A 19384-nucleotide genomic window follows, 5' to 3' on the forward strand; every position below is an offset into this window, starting at 1 on the left:
TCTGACATTTTTCCCTTCCTCTGTCCCTGTAAGTGCTTATTTTTGCTGCCCTTTGCTCACAGGAGCAAGTTTGTACTGTCAGGCACCATATTAACTACTCTTCTGGTATTCAGTTTACATACGTTATGACCCTGTTAGTTGAGAATCCAGTCTGTGCTGAGGTGCATCAAAGCTGCTGAAATCCCTGTGAATCCTCAAAGTCCTGCTAGTTTTGACTAGACACCATTAGAGCTGCCAAAAGTTCAAGGGATGGTCAGGTCTTCAGAGATTCTAGCTGCAGGTGACCTGAACAGGACCACAATTTTTAAACTGGCACAGCTGCCTTTTGTAGCAGTTACCATTTCCGGAGAGGTTGCAGAACTTCGATAATTACCATGAAGGAAATAAGACAATATTCTTTGATGAGAAGATTACTTTGAGAATTTGATTGTATAATGAAGCTGTTGCTTTGAAAGGTACTTTCTATTGTTCAAAATCTGAAAATCTGTAGAAAAAAGTGTCACTTGTTTTGACAGCCGACTTAAAAAATTCTCTGTTTATTACATTAACTGCAGCATTTTAACTGTCAAAGAATGTGAAAGAATGTTCTATAGTTTAAAAAACAGAATAGAGCTCAGGGAATTTTTTTTGCAGGCTCTTGTTGCTATTGAGGGATTTTTTTTTCCCATTTTTTGAAACACATACACTGTGAATGTGAAAACAGCTTTTTGTGAAGCAGCAAACACAGCTCTCTGTTCCCTTGAGCAAGGTGCAGACCTCGCGCAAGTCGCTGTAGAATTAACACAGCTCTTCCTCACAAGCTTTTCAATCCTCCAGTGTGAAAATACAGGCTGAAAATGTATTCTAAGTTGATTTTAATAACATTCAGGTATAGCTAACCACATGGTTACTCCTAATTAAATAGCATACTATCGTACAAAGCTGAACATGGCAATAACAGAAGTCTTTAAGGAGAGTGTGATGTTCATTAGAAAATGATATTTAACTAAGATGGATTATATGTTGTGTTTTAATACAGTCTACAGTAAATTAACACTGTGGTGGAACAGTAATTCTGTCATATGTTCTTGGTGATTTCACTCAGCAAATTTTATCCTAAGTACAAAGATTTTGATTCCACATTTGATTTGCAAATTTTAGTGTCACTTGCAGAGTAAAACTGAACAAGATGCTAGGGAGATCTGAACTTAGTAATGAATGGCATGAACACATACATAGTAACAACTTAATTACTGTTAGTAATACGTAGTTTTTTGAAGATGCTCTTAAAAATAAACAAGATCCACTCTTTTGTCTTGAAGAATTTTTATTTAGGCATCATTTTACACAGCTGTCAGTAATAACCATACTGAATTTCTCCATAACAACTATGTTATGTTCCATAGTCCTTGATGGGGTTTTTGACAATGACATTGAATAAACCAAATGTTATTTGTGGTGCAGGTAAAACAATCTTTCCACATATCAGTTCAGTGATATTTGCAGGTATTATTTGTGACAAGTATTTGTATCCAAGGTATCTATGGAGTTAATCAAAGGGTACTGATTCAAATACAAAGATTATGTAATTAGCTTTCATGCTAGAGTAAATGAATGTTCATTCACTTCCACGTTCAGATGCAGCTGGTGGGCAAAACTACTCTTGTCTCCTATACAGACTTCGTAGTACTTGCAGGCAAAACTTGTACTCTGAAAAGATATGCTTATTTGACATACAATATTATGGGGCCTCTGATCTTTTCTATTGTTCTTATAATCTGAGAATTTTCTGGTTAACAGCGTAATGAGAAATAATCAATGATATTTTTTGTGTGTGCATAGTTTATCAATGGCAAAGTGCTATGTTGTTGTCAACATCCTAGTCACAGAGAAGCTCAATGTCTCTGACCTTGATAAATTCTCCAAACACTGAACTGTTTTTATTGATCACTTAATACCACCTGAGTTCTCCTGTCCATTAACGTGTAGCCTTGTTCTCTATCTATGCCGTTTATTATCCTGTCTGTAACCAGCTATTGCTGTTGAAATATGTCCCCTGCTGAAACTAGGCCTTTACACAGCAGGATCTTACAAATCAACATCAGTGGGTCACCACACAGGTTTTACAGAAGCAGTGATGCCTAATATCTCTCCATGTGACATCTGCAGAAGCAGATGTAAAGAGTGGGTATATCCAGTATGGATTGTCAGTCTTCCCAATGTGCTAACACGGGGCACAAGTGGACATACTGAAAGAAGAGCGTACTCTTTTGTCTTGACAGAGATCTGATGTAGTTAGACATCATCCATTCATATGCTAATCTCATGCAGGAATTTGTAAATTCAACACACTATCTTTTCCGTTTTTCAAGACATGCTGGTTTTGCAAGGATGCAATAAAATTCATGTTGTTACTTCCTGTGGAGAGAACTTTTTATTAAAATCTTTATCTACAGTTTCTTACATTTCCAAGGAAATGTGAATGGTGCTAACTTATTTTTCTTTATTTTATACTTAATTAAGCTGTTACTGCCCCATATAAATCACTAGGAGTGGCAGCCTTGTAATTTCAAGCCAGATTTAGAAATAGAAAAGAATGAGTCACTAGAGGGCACAGCAGTACTGGATCAGATTCTATTTCTTCCTAACCGTATTCTATTCTGTATGAAGAAAGAATTTGTTCCAAGGCATTTTGTTACAAATTGATCTTTCATCTGGCAATAATAAGTGTGTGTCATTGGTAAATGAAGAATAGATAAAAAGTACAATTTGCTTGGCAGAGAAGAGGTCAGTTGTCCTTGTATTTTCTATGACTTGTCAGTATTTCTTTCTTCCAAAAGAAGTCTCTGTCTAGCTTATTTTATAGAAAAATGAAATACAGCTGCAAAGTGGCATGACTGCTGGATGCTCTCTCTACTTCTCACATAATCTAGACAGACTGTTGAACCAAGCAGATTTTACACAGAAAAACTGTGGGCCACTATATCTGGGATGATTCTCCTGATCCTTTAGGTGTTGAACTCTCCTGTAATATTCTGTGAGAAAGATTTTGTGTTTCAGATCCTTTAGTACTGTCCAGAAATTCATCTGTCCTACTAATTCATTGCAGTCTTCAGAGCATTTATTCTTTTTTTTAGGAATCAGTAAATCTGCTAGTGTATGGCTCTGCAGAAATGCAGCTACTTAAACCACACCGAGAGCCTCATTCCTTGTTATCCTATGGGAGGAATATTCCTTTGTTGATGCATGCGTTTTATTCATGGCAGCATCTTGTGTTTCTCAGTGAAAGAAGGTAGAAAAACTGAGTGGTCCTTACTTACCTATGTGGCTGAACAACAGCACTCAGCATTAACTCTGGAGCAGTCATTTGATGTCCACTGGGATGCACTGCTTACTCCTGGAATTTGTGCAGCAGAAATTCAGACGCTCCTTTACAAAGCACTGGATAATACTAGATAAAACTGTCCATTTGCTACACCTAATTAGTGCCTCGTGAAAAATAGTACAGGTCTCATCCAGGGCTTTGGAGTCCTTTTGAAAGGAACAGGTCTTTATGTATAATTTCTGGTTTATCTGACCATTTTACATACAGAACGCTTGATTTCTTCAAGAAAGCTGCCAAATCAGGTCTCTGTAAGGTGGTTGCCATGGTGAATGAAGTAAAGGTGCTTAGGGGCTGTATTGTTTTCTGTAGCCATATGGTGCACACCATGTTTGTGACTGAAATGGATGTCATGTCCTGGTGAGCAGAAAGCAGCAGTCAGGGTCATTGGCAGTGCTCTAGTACTCAGCGACAGTGAGCTTCAACAGCCCTGCTGCTGCAGGAAAGGAACGTGTGCTTCAGTGACTTGGTACAACTGGCAAAGCTGCTGCTCTTTAGACCTAGTAAAAGAATGATAGGTTGTATAACAGAAGCTGGGCACACACCCCTGCAGAGCAGAGTGCTGGAGGTGGCTCTGGACTCAGAATGGCCTATACATACTCCTGCGTGGCCTTTTTTTCTTATCCTGAAATGAGATGAGTTCAGTGTTACTCTACATCAGCTTGGGCAGTAATATTAAAACTCAAAGTATTTTTTTTTTTTTTTTAGCAAAAAATCTGCCTTTTATGAAGATGTAAAAATGTCTAAATGAGTTCCTGTTCTTGTCTTGGCTTGATGTGATACTTATTCTTTTTCTCTGCTTCTGCAAAATGCATGGTTTAATTGAGTCATATCCAGCATACAATTATGTTTTACCTAAAAACGTAACCGACATATTCAATGGACTATATAGTAGTGTTATGGGTTGTTTTGTACTTCTCTGAAGATTTTATTTTGGGGGCTTATTGCATTTTGATGTTCTTTTATCTTCTGTCTATAGGCCTGGTCAGAGAAGTATAGATGATTTAGAAATTATATACGAAGAACTTCTTCACATTAAAGCCTTATCTCATCTTTCTACCACAGTAAGTGATTTTAAACACATAGCTTATTTCCAATAGGAAGTTTGAATTCGTGCATTCAAATAGGAGCTTCTACCACCCTTCCCATTTGTATTTTTTCCATGCAATGATGGTATTCCCAGCTGTGAGTACCACAGATCTAGATTGTGTTTGGTTATTAGCTAAAATGATCTTTGTATGTTTCTGCGCAGCCTAGAGCTCCCTCACCTGTCGCAGGTGCCTCTGTCTGGGTCCAAATGTGAGTTTAAATTGAGATGTGTGGTATCTGACTTCACACCCGGGGTTGTGATGCTACTGAATTTCAGCAGAACAGATGTTTGATTTTTGAACTTTAAGAAGTCTTGTCTTAAACTGGTTAGGAGAAGGAATTACATGGTACAGAATGGTATTCTGTGAAGTGCTGGCTGTTGGAGTCTGGTCCTAGATTGAAGAAAAACTCATCACATGCATTCCCTCTGAGCGGGCAAGAACAGTACAGAGAAGCAAGAATGAATTATGTGCAGAAAATACCTGGAGGAGAGAATGCAACTGTTGAAAGTCTCACCAGCAGTCATTCACTGTGTAAGCAACTGAAACAAGCTAAACAACACTTGGTAGCAGCAAGCTTTTAGTGCTTTCAGAAAAAGAAAGCCAGTCAAAAGGTAGACTTATTTTCAATAACAGCTTCTTTGGAAGCTCTCGATTTCTGCTAACTTGGACTGATGGAGATAATTATGGAACTGCATTATAGATAGTACTCTGTGCAAAAATGTAACATATGGGCAATGTTTTTCAAACAGAATATACACCCAGAATTGGTAACTGAGGTAAGAGGGAACAGCCAGCCAAAATCCTTATGCACCTTTGGAATATGGAATAAAAGGTAATGAAAGATTTCAGTAAGAAGCTGTCCTAGACAGGATACAGGGAGTGGAGAACACTATTGATGCTACAGATATAACCAAGACAAAAAAAAAAAAAAAAAAAAAAAAAAAAGCAACAACATATATTCCCACATCAGAAGAAACTCAGATTTGAGGTTAGAATTCAAAGCAAGAAATATGGCAAATGATATGGACTTCAAGAAATACTTGGCGTTTTGAGGAAATGCAAAAAATGTGGTTCTTGTATGTTTCTATTAAGAATGTGGAAACGGTGGCTTATTTTTTTGTCTCATGAAGTAAAGCAGAGGACGGAAATCACTTCTTGCTTGGAGAAATTCTTTAGAGGATCAATAGTCAACACTGCTCCCATGAACAGGAAGATTAATGATCAATCAGCTTGAAAGCAAACTATAAATGCTTATTCGTTTTAAGCAAGGCATAATTCCGAAAATAATAACATTTCTAGGTAAGCTACAGGTAGCAGGAAGTTAAATGGATAAAACTCAAGTTCGTGGTAGTGAACTAATCCCTGCTGGAGAAGTCTGTGAACGTGTATAAATGAAAAACAATTATGTAACGTAGCGTTAAAAACAAATCAAATCCTTGGCTTCATCAAGAGGACTCATTCACTGCAGAGACAAGTGACTGAAACAACTGAGATGACATCTGGGGATACATATGGGATGTGAAAGCTCTCCACAATGTGCAGAACAGTGCTAATGGTGGCATATTCCTGACCTTATTAAAGCTTCTTTGCCTTTGGGCACAGGATATAGGAGAGTTGTTGGCTTAATTGTTATAGAAATAACAGGCCTGCAGGTGTGCTCATTTGTCAGTGCTCTAATAAGGAACATCCAAACTCTCTCTATCCCTCTTCTTACACATAGTGCAAACAAGGAGTGCTCTGCACAGTCTATCAGGAAGGAGCTCGGGGAGAGATAGCTGGTGTGGAATGTTTCTGCTGGGCACCCAAGCAAGGGTTTGGTGCATGCTGTTAGGATATCAGACCCTGAATTTGTCTACTCATTTTAAGAGATACAGCCACCATCTAGTTATCTGCATTGTGTCCAGAATTTGAGGGTTTCTGCCCAAAATTTACCTAATGGCCTAAAGATTATCCATCTTGAAATACAACTGTTCTCAGATTAAACATATGGGAGAATGGTGTGAAAACACTGCTACTTAAATAGACGTTGGAGCCAGCTTTTGATTTGTATTTGGCAGTTTGAAGTTACCTAGTAGTCTCTCTGAAGCAGCTTATCACCAGCTGATATTCTCTGAAAATAAGAATCCCTCTGCCTGGTAATAGGCCTCAAAGTCAGTGGAGACTTGTGGTTGTGTGGTGAGAGAGATTAAGCATACAGAAACACTCAGGATAATGTGAGCTTTGCAGTGCTGCTGTTACTTTGTGAAAATAATGCCGATGGTGTTTTTTCAGCGAGAAAAAGCAGTTTCAAACAGCAGCTTTCTCACTAGAAATAACTTCTCTGTTAATCAGAGTCAATCACACCAGAGTAATAAAAACCCAAAGAAGAACAGGTAGATGTCAAGTGCAGTGTCACGTTCTGCAGTACTTGGAGGAGGTGGTGAGCTGGGCATTTTGTCTGTTTGGGCCAGAGAGGGATCTCAGCACGTCCCGGATGGCTGTGCCTCACAGCTTGACACAGCAGAAGTGGCCAATTTAAATCTGTAGGGGGAGGATATTGATTTGTCAGGGAAGAACAGGTGTACCACAGAGCCCCATGGAGTAACTGGCAATTGCTAGCAATCTTCTTTAATAGATTAGCTATTAGTGGTTACGTTTTTCCATCATGTTAATTGTTAATATGGTTTCGTTTGTATTTATACGAAGAAAGATGTGGATAACTGTCTAAAGGGAGCACTTTCCTGAGTCATTTGCAGGGGGTAAACACAGAGCTTGTGAAATGAAGCCAATCAGTTGGGAACAGGAGCCTGAGAGAAGCAGGCAACTGCCTGACTGCATGACTGTATAAGTGCTGAATGGCGCAGAGGAAGAAGGAAGAGTGGTTGGCTTATACTGTATAAAACATGGAAGGATAAAATATATCTGAAAGCTATAATTTCTCTCTATTTCAAGGTAAAGCGAGAATTAGCAGGTGTCCTCATTTTCGAGTCACATCCCAAAGCTGGAACAGTCTGTAAGTAAAAAGAGTCCTGTCAGATCTTCTTTCTTATCTGTGGCACAGACGTTTGTGTTCTTAATGTTTAAATAACAAGAGAATAAACTTACATGCACTCCTCAAACTTGACTGGCAGTCGATGTTCAAAACCTGTATTAGGTGCTAATTTAGTCTGCTACCCGTTGCAGGGGTTGTAGCAAAATTAAGTCTATAGTCATGGTTGGATGTATACAACACCTGTGATTTGGATGAGTTTGTATCTGGAATTTTGGTTTGGTCCAATCTTTATTTAAAATGTAATTTAATATTTTCTTTGTATCAAGAAGCCATCTTACTGCCCAAAATAAAGGACATAAAGTGCATGCTATTTATACTAAAAGACTTTACCAAATGAATGTCAAATTCACAGCTGCTAGACAATTGGATTAGAACACTGTGCTTCTGGTGGGATCTGAGTCTGTGTGTTGACTAGAAATTGATAGTCTGATATATTATTGTAGAGGAGTTATTGCAATTGTCATACAAAATAAAAGTAATTTTCATGTCAGCGCAATAAAATAATTACTATATGGGTGTGGTTTTTTTCCATAAAATCTGAAGGCAGTGGCTTGTTAAATCACAAGATGACCTTTTTCAAGGCAATCATGAATATGTCTGTAATAGTTACCTTGAATTTTATTGAATGCAGAATCTGGCCCATTTGTGTTTTGAATAACTATATTCTCACCATAAAACTTTTCTGTCTTTTGTAGTATTTAATCAGGGAGAAGAAGGTACATCTTGGTACATTATCCTAAAGGGATCAGTAAACGTAGTCATTTATGGCAAGGTACATCTTTCAGAATTCTTTTTTATGTAATTCTTATTATTGAAATTGTAAGAGTAAACTATGAAGGAATGCACTTTAATTTAGAGTAGAATTAATTATCTGAGGAAACAAATCAAGTGTAGTTTTGTTAAGAAATGATCCACTGGTTTCTTTGACTGTGCTTCTAGTTGATTGCTGTATGATTTTGGGATATATTACGCACATTCTGAGTATAATTCAACACAGTGACATCAGTATCTTTAGAACAGTGTCATTTGCTGGAATTTGGGGAATTAGCAGGTTTGCATCTCATGGCGGTTTTTGTCCTGTAATTTTTACCACCAACTTCTCACATTTCTACCACTGACTTATCACAGATGTCAAGTATGTCTGATGAGCTGCTCTGTGGCTAGAGGTTATCAAGCTGAACGTGACCCTGCCAAATTTATGTCACTTCTTCATTTTGATAAAGTTTCAGTCTTAAAAGTATCTCTACTGAATTTCCTGTTTATGACAGTTTTGTCAAGGACTTTGGTATGCAGCAATCCCTTGAGTCTTTAAAAATCCCTGTTTCTCTACTAATTTCTCATTATGTGAATGAGAGTCCGCACCAAGCATTTCACCAAAATCTTGCACAAGAACTAGTGAATTTCACAGAGGGAGAGCCAGATCATCCATTAGTGTAAATTCAAGTAAATGGCTTTGCACTATCTGGAGATACGATGTTATGTACTGCAGATTTGATTTTCTTTTTCAGCGCCTCCTTGAACAAAGCAAAGAACATCTTTCTGTCTTGAGAAGGGCTAGAAGAGTCCTTCATGCTGAATGTAATTTCAGAGAACAAGCCAATTCTTTTCTATTCTTGTCTTTCTTTAGTAATAGTAATAACCAGTTATCAAGTATTGTTTCCTAGTCATTATTTTGGCTGTTGATTTCCTGCCAAATACATTTGTTTTGGTATTTGATTGTGAAGTCCGGTGTTTGTATAAGGTTTTTCAATAGAATCCACAATAATGATGGGTTTCTGCATATAAATGTTTTGCTCTGTGCAGGGTGTGGTATGTACTCTACATGAAGGAGATGATTTTGGCAAGCTAGCACTTGTGAATGATGCTCCCAGAGCAGCATCTATCGTTCTACGTGAAGACAACTGCCACTTCTTGAGAGTAGACAAAGAGGACTTCAACAGAATCCTTAGGGTGGGTGTGGGAAGGTCTGCTCTGGCAGCATGATGTCAGAACTTGTAAATCTTTCTCGATTTTATCTTATTTGCATGGATATATTCATATCAACAACCATGTTTGGAGTGTTCTCTAATTACAGAGCAGAGATGAGACAATCTAGAAGATCAAGCGAAGAATAATAATTTTTCCTGCTTTTTGGTTCCTACCTCAGCCATGGAAACAGAAGCAATTGGACTCTATCTCTCACATGCCTGTAAATGTAGAATTTGCTTAGTGCTCAGTTTGTCTTTGATTCCAAAGTTATCTCCCATCCAAATAGTGAATAAAACAAAATCTTATCTCCCAGACAGATCAGTGGCATGTGCCTTAAACTCTATAGGTTCAAGGCAGAATCAAGTGGCAAATGTACTAACTTACAGGTAGATGTACAGATGTTTTTACCATAGGACTCTAAAAAGATATTCTCAGCTTAATTTTACAGTTATTAAAGTCAGAGCAAATATATTCCAAAATTGAGCTGTAATTCTGTAACTCAAACCTGCAACCAAATACAAGCTGTTTTATGATCATTCGTAGTATAGAAAGTAAAATACACTGTCATCCTGTATTGGAATTAGAGCATGCCTAGTAATTCAGCAATTAAATCAGCCCAGACAGTACCGTGCTAGAAAAATGATACATTATTGTGTTTGAGTTGTGCACTTTTTCAGAGTAACTAATCAGCCAAATCGGTGCAATTTCTTTCTTAATATTAACTTGTCTTTCAGGATGTGGAAGCAAATACTGTGAGGCTCAAAGAACATGACCAGGATGTCTTGGTGTTGGAGAAGATCCCAGCAGGAAACAGAGTTTCTAATCAAGGAAGTTCACAGCCTCAACACAAGTATGTTACCATTCACTATTTTAGATGATGATTCACTTTTTCTTCTGTATTATTAACCAAACAATAGCATATCTTCTCTATCTATGGAAGAGTGCAGAATATATACAATTTTCTTTTATTTTTTTAATCATAAGCCCATCACTTGTCCCACAGTGCATAATACATCCATTTCTAGCCGTACACCAATTCTATGACTTTACACAATAATTCTGTAAGGATCTCACTGTAAATACTTATCTCATATAATAGCTTCTAAATAGACTACACATGGAGAATGCTGAAACCCCATTAAGCAGAGCTACTGTGTAAAAGACATGAGGAAATACATTGTTTTATTGTTAAGTGCAGATATTTTCATTCTGGATTTTGAATTCTGGACTATAAGAAGTGTTTTATACATACTATTTATAAACAAATGATGATTTCATGCAATGAAAATCGCACAGCTTATCTTACAGAACAGGTTTGCACTGTAATAAAAATACTCCTTATAGTTTCTTTACTTTCTTTCTGAAAGGGGAAAAGTACATTTGTGTTTGGATGCTACTGTGATAAGAATGGACTGAGGCTATTATAATTCCAAATGTTGGTTAAACCCCCAAAGGCTTTGTAATTGCCTTATTTACAAGTGGATGGACAATTTCTTGTCACATAATCATTTTCTTTAGAAAAGAAATTTGAATCCTTTACTTTTTTCCTCAAAAAACAAAACAAAACAAAGCAAAAAACAACAACAACAACAAAATTAATTTACTGGGGGGATGTTTTGTGTTTCTGGGTACAGATTTTATCTGATCTGGGATTTCACATAAGTATTTTATCTGCAAAATTGAATATAAAGTTATGTAAAGACTTTTGAACAGTTAAATAAACCATTCTTTATATTTCACACATTTCACGTATTTCAGAAACTACCATTTCATCCTTCACTTGATCTACTAGAAAAAAGATCAAAGAAATTATATACTCTTAGGGCTAATTTTTCCTCAAGTTTCTAGGGAAACTTGACTGCAGTCAATGGATTTCTTTCTACAGCTGATGTGCACAGTAACTTGATCATAAACTTAAATCCATTTTCTTTGTTTTGAATACTTTCAAAAGTAACAATTTTATTTAAATGTATTTTAAATGGAACTTTCTTTGAAAACTTTTTGCACCAGCATTACTTCTATTACTTAACATTTTCTTGTTCAGCATTTGATAAAAATAGCTGGAGACATTAATGGTGCCAGGTTATTTTACAACTTACATTTCAGGACTATTCGCAGGTAAGTAAGAAGAATTCATTTCTGTAGATATTTTACGCAGGTGGCCAGCATTTGGGTCCCATCAATTTGCTAGTGAGGGAACTTTAGCTGATAACTATGACAGTGAACACAAGCAACATGAGAGAGGAAGTTACTTTGAAAGCTCACTGGCTGCTTTTCAGCAGTCATATTACTTTGTTAGGTCTGCATAGGCAACATCTTTTTGTTTAAAATCTTTCAAAGTGAGTTAACTGACTTGAAGATGATTTTTCCTTTTTTTCTTAATAGGTAGAGTAAATGGCTACTTTTATGCTTGAGAGTCCAAATCAAAGTTACTGCTGTGTTCAGATTTCTAGAATGTGTTACTGGAGTTAGTTTGTTGAGTGCTCAGTACTTTGGAAAATCACTGGGCCTCAAAGAGAAGCTTCTTAAAGGCTTGCTGTTTTGCCTTCAAGCAGATAGTTCACATCTCTGATGCTGTCTCTAAAGATGAACTGCCCTTTGGGCTTTGTTCACTAAACTGGTACATAGCATTTGAACTGGAGAAATGTTCTACAATCCAGAATTGTTCCCCAGCACATCCAGTCAAACAAGAAACTCATTTTCTCCATCTTCATCTTGGTGAAAACTTCATTTTGTGAGCAAATCCTCTGAGCTGTAGTTTGGATTCTATTGCCTCCTCTCCTGAGGAGATGTAGCTCCCAGAGCCATGGTTTCATACAGTGACAATTTTGCTTCAAAGCTCTGAAGTTCTCACTCCCAAGATCTAACTTCTCTCTTTATGGGTGATCACACTCATGCAGGATAAATCCAGCAGCCCTGCAAGTCACTTCACTGTTCATTTTCACTTTCATATTCAGAGTACAGCAACCTGTGATTTCTCTGCTTCACTCACTTAGATACTTGGTTAGTATCTCTGTGAGAATGTGCACTGGCTTAACAAGTGTTTGTGTTCTTGGGACATCAATACAGTTTTTCCAAAGGGGTTGGCAGGTAAAAGAACTGTGACGGTCAGCGCTCAAAGTGAGGAGGAGCTCCCAGGAGCTCAGCTCCACCACTTATTTCTCAGCAGGAGCAAGTATCTTCACTTCTCAGGGTTTTTTCTTTCTTTCTTTCTTTCTTTCATTTTTTTTTTTTTTAAAGTTTCATACTTCATCATTTGGATTCCAAAAAAAAAAAAAAAAAAAGAAAAAAAAAGAAAAGAAAAGAAAAAAAAGAAATGCAAAGATTGGAAGAGTGGAGGGAAAGATTAAAAAAAAAATCTGATCTGCAAGGAGAGTCAAAAAAAAGATGGCAGGACAAGTGTGGTAATATCCTGTGACATTCGGATCTGCTGGTTCTTAAAATGTTGCCTGTATTTCTGCATTGGACAGGGTAACCCAACTACTGCACTGGTCTAATCACCTCCTTCATTTTAGTCCTGGAAATGGTACAATAATCAGTTTATCCTCTTCCAAAAGCTTACTTTCCTCAGCTATCTAAGGTGTTACACAAATCTGAAGGTTCAGCATGGTATTTATCTGCTCCCATCTTCTCATACCAGACCCTATCAATGATACTGGAGAAAATTGTTTGCTTGCTCTGACAGTGATACAAACCAGTTCTCATTTCATGCCCATAGTAAGTCTGTTAAGACCCTCTAATGACTACGAATTGCTGTCATTACTGAGATATTCATTCTCTGTGGAGAAGCATTTCTGATTGCACTTCCCTGGGTTTGCACCAGTGCAGTTCTGTTGATTGCAGCATAACTGTGGTGATGTTATAGGAGAGTACTTGTACAGGAAGGGGGCTGTCTGTCATCTCACGCTCCCTGGGTAGGATAGAGAGCGTTACTGTATGCATTACACAGAGGGCAACAAAGACTGTGTGTGGTCTCATCCTAAGACACTCAGAAATTCTGGTCAGAGCAGGTTTTTGCACTTAGCACTCTTTATTTTCTCGCTTAGTGTGCAAATGTTTCTTGATTTCTTGTTCTGTCTGTGAGACACTAACTGCTCCTTTCCCTCTCTCAGATATATTGTGATGTCAGGAACTCCAGAGAAAATTTTAGAGCACTTTCTAGAAACTATGCGCCTTGAAGCAACTTTAAATGAAGCAACAGGTGCGTGACAAAAACTGTATTGTTGTGGTTGTCATTACTGCATAAAGTCTTGCTGGCAGTGTGCTGTAATGTGATGTTTTGAAAAGAAACTAGTAGAAGTTTTTCCCAGAATAAAAACTATGCAGTGAAACAACCTCAGAAAACATAAGAAATCCGGGATTAAAGACAACAATTTGCTCTTTCTGCTCTATTGTATTTATACCTTCAGTTCTGAGTAGAACAGCAGAATCTCAAAAGATGCCAGACCACTAGTCAGAACTTCAAATAAGCACAGCTATAACGCCAGAAAAGAGCATGCATTACCACCAGAAGGTAATGGTACTCAAACTTATTATTTCGGTTGTCACCTGATACTTTGAACTGGCTTGATCCCTCCAGCCATTTTGTTGCATACGAGGATAAGCTTACTCACACTTTTATATCCTTATCACATTACTTTTATATTGCTTGTTTGTGATACTTGCCCGTGTGCAGGGAAAGAAGGATTTTTACATAAAGGAGAAGAACTCAGCACGCCATGGGCTGAGTCCCAAGAATGTAGGTTGCTGTAGCTGCACTTACTAGGATGCTTTTCATTAGTGTAAAGAGAATAGCGAATTTACCTCTAAGGATAGAAATATTTACTGCTTTACTATCAGTAAGTACTCTAATTTAGGGAAAAAAAGAGATTCAGGAACAAAAATAATCCTTATTATGATAAAGTGATGCAGAGACTTTTATGTTAAGCTACAGGATATTGCTTTAGCAAGTTTTTTGACATTGCAGATGTCTAAAAAGTATATATTCAAAGCTGTTAATCCTCAGCTAGTCTGTTACTGACCTCAGCGTACTGGAGAGACGTGTACAGTGGACCATAAGTAGTGGAAGAATTGAAAGATTACAGAAATCCTTCTACGCTGTATGTTTTAATCACTTTTAAGAATAACAATTATACTTCTCATAGATACCTAATTATTAGGATTACAGGCAGAATGCTTCTCTTTAAATCCGAAAGTATATAATAGCAACTTCACTGTTCATACTATGCCTGTATTTTATACGTTTTTCTTAACTAAATTGTTTTTCAAATCCTTTCAAACTTTGACTCTTACAATCCAGTGACAAGATTATACACGCATCCCATGGGACAAAAATGTCACAATTCACAAGCCAGGCTATTTTTAGGTTATAGGAGTTCAGACAGCTAGAAAATCTCAGTTTTGATTTTTGCAGTCCCTTAATTTAAGAACAGTTAAAATTCACATTATCCTGCATATTATGCAAGAAAAAGTCCCACCATTCTGGAGGTGCTTTGTCAACTGAGAGATTTTCAAATATGAACTACAATGAGGCAATGGTGCAATGTCAGGCTGCAGTTATCTCACCATATTTTCTCTGACATCACTTGCTTACAGCATATGGAAGTGTTTCTTTTACCTGAAAAGTTGCACTGTATAAGTGGTTCCTCTAGATCTCTACACTCTTGAGGAGGAATATACCCAAATGTTTCATTTTTGTACAGACTATTCTAGTTTGTTTTCTTTATGCTGGGCCAAACTTTCTTTTGACACAGGCAAAAACCTCTTAACATAAATGCAATTAAATCCAAACAAATGAGTAAAAGCTTAATATTTCAGCACATATTGATTCATTTATATTTTCATACTTAATGTCTACAAAGTGCAAAATGACACCTTTAATATCTACCAAGGACTAATAAGGTTTTTTCACTTACAGAAGCCTCATCCTTGTGTTCCCCCAAATGCTCAATTTGCTATTTTCTTTCTTTTCTTTTCACAGATTCTGTTTTAAATGATTTTATTATGATGCACTGTGTTTTTATGCCAAATAGTCAGCTCTGCCCAGCCTTGATGGCACAATATCCTTTTGTTACGGATAAGTTATTTTCCTTTTACAGCTTTCCATACCATTGATGGAACACAAGCTTTTCTCTCTCAAGAATCAAATTGCATTTCATGGAGGCTGTGCCTTGTTGCCTTGTTGGTGGGTTCTCAGTGTCTGACTGACAGCTTGTCTTATAGTTCAACAAGTCTAAAATGGGTAGCATACAGCCATGATGAGATGCAGGCCTGGAGCATGGTGATTGTATCTTTTCTGGGTTATTGTTATACCAAGGAAAAGAAACCTGCTTTCCCTTCACCGGATAGCTGTTCAAGGCCAGGTTAGTTGGCCAGCTTGGTCTAGGGGAAGGTGTCCCTTCCAGCCCAAACAATTCTATGATTCTATAAGTAAAACTACACACAAGTTTAGATCAGCCCTCCTTTATCCTTCCTCTTTCTGTTTTTCTTGATTTTTGCAAAACCACCGCACTAAGATTTAAACTAAAAGTACTGTGTTTTAGTGATTTCTGTGGCCCACTTTACAGGTTACAAGCCACAAATTGTCTCAAGCAAAAGAGTGCCTGAACTATTAGAACAGTGAGTAAGTGGTTCCTCGGCACTGTCATAATATGGCTATGAACAATAATATATAGTAGTTTATAGGAAGCTTTAACAAACTACAAAAAATCTGAATTGAATGTGAATACTTAGTAGAAAACACAGTTATATAGCATCAGGAGTTGAAATCATTCTCATACTATCTTTGTCTTATGTAGAAGGCATCTGTAAAATTTCCATCCATGAGCTACTGGCAAGATGTGTCATTCACAGAGCTGCTGGAAGCTGAAAAGTTTTGCTTGTGTGTTGTGACTTGAAGGAATCAAGTGATGGCGAGCATTAAATAAACATAAAATGTTTTCTGTTTTATAGATTTTTGACAAGAGGTATAACTTCAATTTGCTGGTGGTTTTTTGTTTTTTTTTTTGAATCAGATTGGTGTGAAAGTATGCACTTGTTGAAGCTCAGCAGGGCAAGTGACATCTGGGAAAGCTAACATCCTGAAACCACAAAATAGAGCATCGTGTCTTGTCTGGCAAGCTAGAGAATTCATTTGTGTTACTACTAGCAAGGACAGCAATTGTTTTGAAAACCTTTGGACCTACAAAACTGGTCTATAGAAAATTGTTCATACACCTGCAACAAACACATTTTCCAAAACTCCATAGTTTTAGATAGGAAAAATATTATGAAGTGCTGTTGCGGACAGCTTTAAGAAGAGGTAAAAGAAAAAGAAAAGGACAGCAGTTTTGATTTTTTTTTCAGATTTGTCTAGGTGGTCTGTTAGTCAGTCAGTCCATTTGAGACCCAAGCTTGCCTGTCCTTCATTATACTAGTATACCTCTGATATCCAGTAATTAGGAAAATAAGACGCATAAGAAAATGCACCTCATTGTTCATAGGGGAAAGGCTTTTCTGAAGATAGACATTCACTTATTATGAAATCTATTCCAGAGGGGCTAAGACCAGTATGCTGTTTAGTGGGTCATTGCAAGCGTCAAGCTAATTCCTTTTCAGGTAGGAGGAAGAGAAGGGGCTGAAAGTAGCTAGTGTCCCACTGCTTTAGTGTCAGCTTTTCCTAGTGCTGAATTATTGTTTATTTTGGTTCATTTTGAATGTGGAAAATCAAACTGTGCTCTGTTGATTGTACCATTGAAATTTATTGTTAGAGTTGAAAGGTTGCTAACAAAGCTCATCTTTTTTGAGCAAAATCAAGGTACAAAAATGTTTTCTGGCACTGTGAGACTGAAGAGAGGTTATTTATGCTCAGCGAGGAAATTAAAATGGTAAAAGAGAAATAAGAAAAGTGATTCAGTCAGAGACACTGTTTTTGCTACAACTCCCAATTTTGAATCAATGAAAGACTATTACACCCACGTTGGCTACTATTTTAGATGGCAGCATGCAGGTATGAGTGGAGCTAAAACATTATAGTGCTTTCAAGTATAGTACAGGGTACACATTTTGGGGTTTTTTTCTTCCTTTTGGAAGAAAAGGTCATCTGTGTTTGGTCATCTGTATGTTCTTCAAGACTGAAAGGAATGAATGGGTGCACCTTTTTGTTTAATTAACGATATAGGTTGCTCCTAACTCAGTGCTGTGCTGCCCCTTGGTACAGCTCATTTTTAATCACTAATGTGTATGGATGCTTCAATTTTAAAGAATCACATATTTCTTTATTAATTGGAAAGCAAAGAAAATGCTCCTTTGGTCCTCGATCATGTAATAAGCATGCATCCTGTCTGTTAGATCAAGACTCCTTCCCTCTTTACTGCACAGAAATGGAAAATTGTCAGAGCTACAGCTTGTCGGAAAGAAGGAAGATAAGTCACAAAATAAAACTTGGTGTAGAGGAACACTTCCACAAGTATATTTCAAAAGTACAGTTAGGGTAGTGCTCTTGGGGTAGAACAAGCCTGTAATCACGTGTGTAAGTTTTCATCTTTTAAGGGCCATTGTCTAAATACTTTCAAATACTCTTTTACTCTTTGTAGGCAATAGTCCTTTAGCATGTTTTCTTATGAAGGTTTAGTGAATTTCCTTTGCCACTGTGCCAGCAAAATAGTTTGCGTTCCACTGCAGTAACTGGTGCTGATTTTACAGAGCTTCCAGTCCAGCTAAATGTTCCCACACAGGGAGGAACAGATTTGAGAATTGATTTAATTTCCTAGTATGTGTTAGACAGAATTAGATATATGTATATAAAACAACGTTGGTGTTGATAAATATTTTACAATTATCTGACACTGCAAGAATACATGATATTTTACTTCTGATTGTAATCTGCATTGAATCTGTGTCCTGTAGGTCCCATAAAAATGGGAGAACCCTTCACTGACTTTCCCTGTGATAATGTTAATAAAAGAACAATTAATAAAAATGAGCAGTAATAATACAGAAAAATTACCAGTGCCTGTGGTGAGTCAGTTAATAAGAAAGTAAAAATACGTGAAATAATTGCAGTGTTTGAAAAGTAAAAATGGCATGAGAGAAATGACTCAGTGGAATATTAAACTTGCTCCCTGAGACATTAGAGCACATAGCTTACAATATATTATTTACTTATGACCCTTCAGCTTACTTACTCCCATAAATACACTGACATGTTTAGTTCCCTAGTCATTTGAAGCCTTTCTGAATGAAATTAAAATGCAAATGTCTGAAAGTTTGTCAGTCAAGTGTGTGCCCCAGTAACCCCTGTATCATGTCGAATCTCTGCAGGGATTTGGGGCTGGAGGATCATTTGTGAAGTGTGAGTTAACAGATACTATTTCCCATAGCATTTTATTAGTATAATGTATGTTAACATTTGTTAGAGAAAACAGCAGTAATCTTGTTATAATTATAAATAAGAAGCTTAAAATATATGTCTTAGATACTTTTTTTTTCTAATTAATATTCACATTTTCTAATTAATATTTTAAAATCTTTTGTTTGAGCAATGGAAATTGCAGCTTGAAAGGATACCGAACCTCACAATTTTTGTAATGCAGACACTTCAGCATGAAAAAGATCAGTTGAGTGTTTCCCAGCTTTTCTTACTGTCCCTTACAAAATAACTGTCATAAAGTGTTGTTTCCCAAATATCCTGTAATTGTTGTTAGAATGGAAACTATGATTTCCTCATATATAAGGGAAGCTGCTACAAAATTTATTCTCCTAGACCATGTCTGTGGTCAGTTAAGCCTGTGAACTAGGTTCTCCTACTATAAGGGGATTGAGGTTCACCCTGCTTTATGGTAGCTTCTGTAAATAAAAGATACGGCACTGGTGTTTCACTCCAGAATCATACTGGAATTGTGTGTGAATACAAAGTGATATTTTTCTGCCACAGCCTCCAAAGAAGCACAGGAA

The 19384-nt window shown here is 37.0% G+C and overlaps 1 protein-coding gene across 3 annotated transcripts in view; it reads left to right on the top strand.

The window, feature by feature from the left end:
* RAPGEF4 (Rap guanine nucleotide exchange factor 4) overlaps nucleotides 1-19384 on the top strand; it is a 121531-nt gene that overhangs the window by 72603 nt on the left and 29544 nt on the right. For all 3 annotated transcript variants that reach the window (XM_042874678.1, XM_042874676.1, XM_042874677.1), the window contains 7 exons: nucleotides 4341-4425; nucleotides 7384-7444; nucleotides 8179-8255; nucleotides 9287-9433; nucleotides 10186-10301; nucleotides 13564-13652; nucleotides 15432-15510. In XM_042874678.1, coding sequence (XP_042730612.1) covers nucleotides 4341-4425; nucleotides 7384-7444; nucleotides 8179-8255; nucleotides 9287-9433; nucleotides 10186-10301; nucleotides 13564-13652; nucleotides 15432-15510 — 654 coding nt within the window. The remainder of the gene's footprint in view (nucleotides 1-4340; nucleotides 4426-7383; nucleotides 7445-8178; nucleotides 8256-9286; nucleotides 9434-10185; nucleotides 10302-13563; nucleotides 13653-15431; nucleotides 15511-19384) is intronic.

This window comes from Lagopus leucura, unplaced genomic scaffold (genome assembly GCF_019238085.1).
Source record: "Lagopus leucura isolate 7727_CA_CO unplaced genomic scaffold, USGS_WTPT01 Super-Scaffold_100012, whole genome shotgun sequence".
Classification (NCBI taxonomy): Eukaryota; Metazoa; Chordata; class Aves; order Galliformes; family Phasianidae; genus Lagopus; species Lagopus leucura.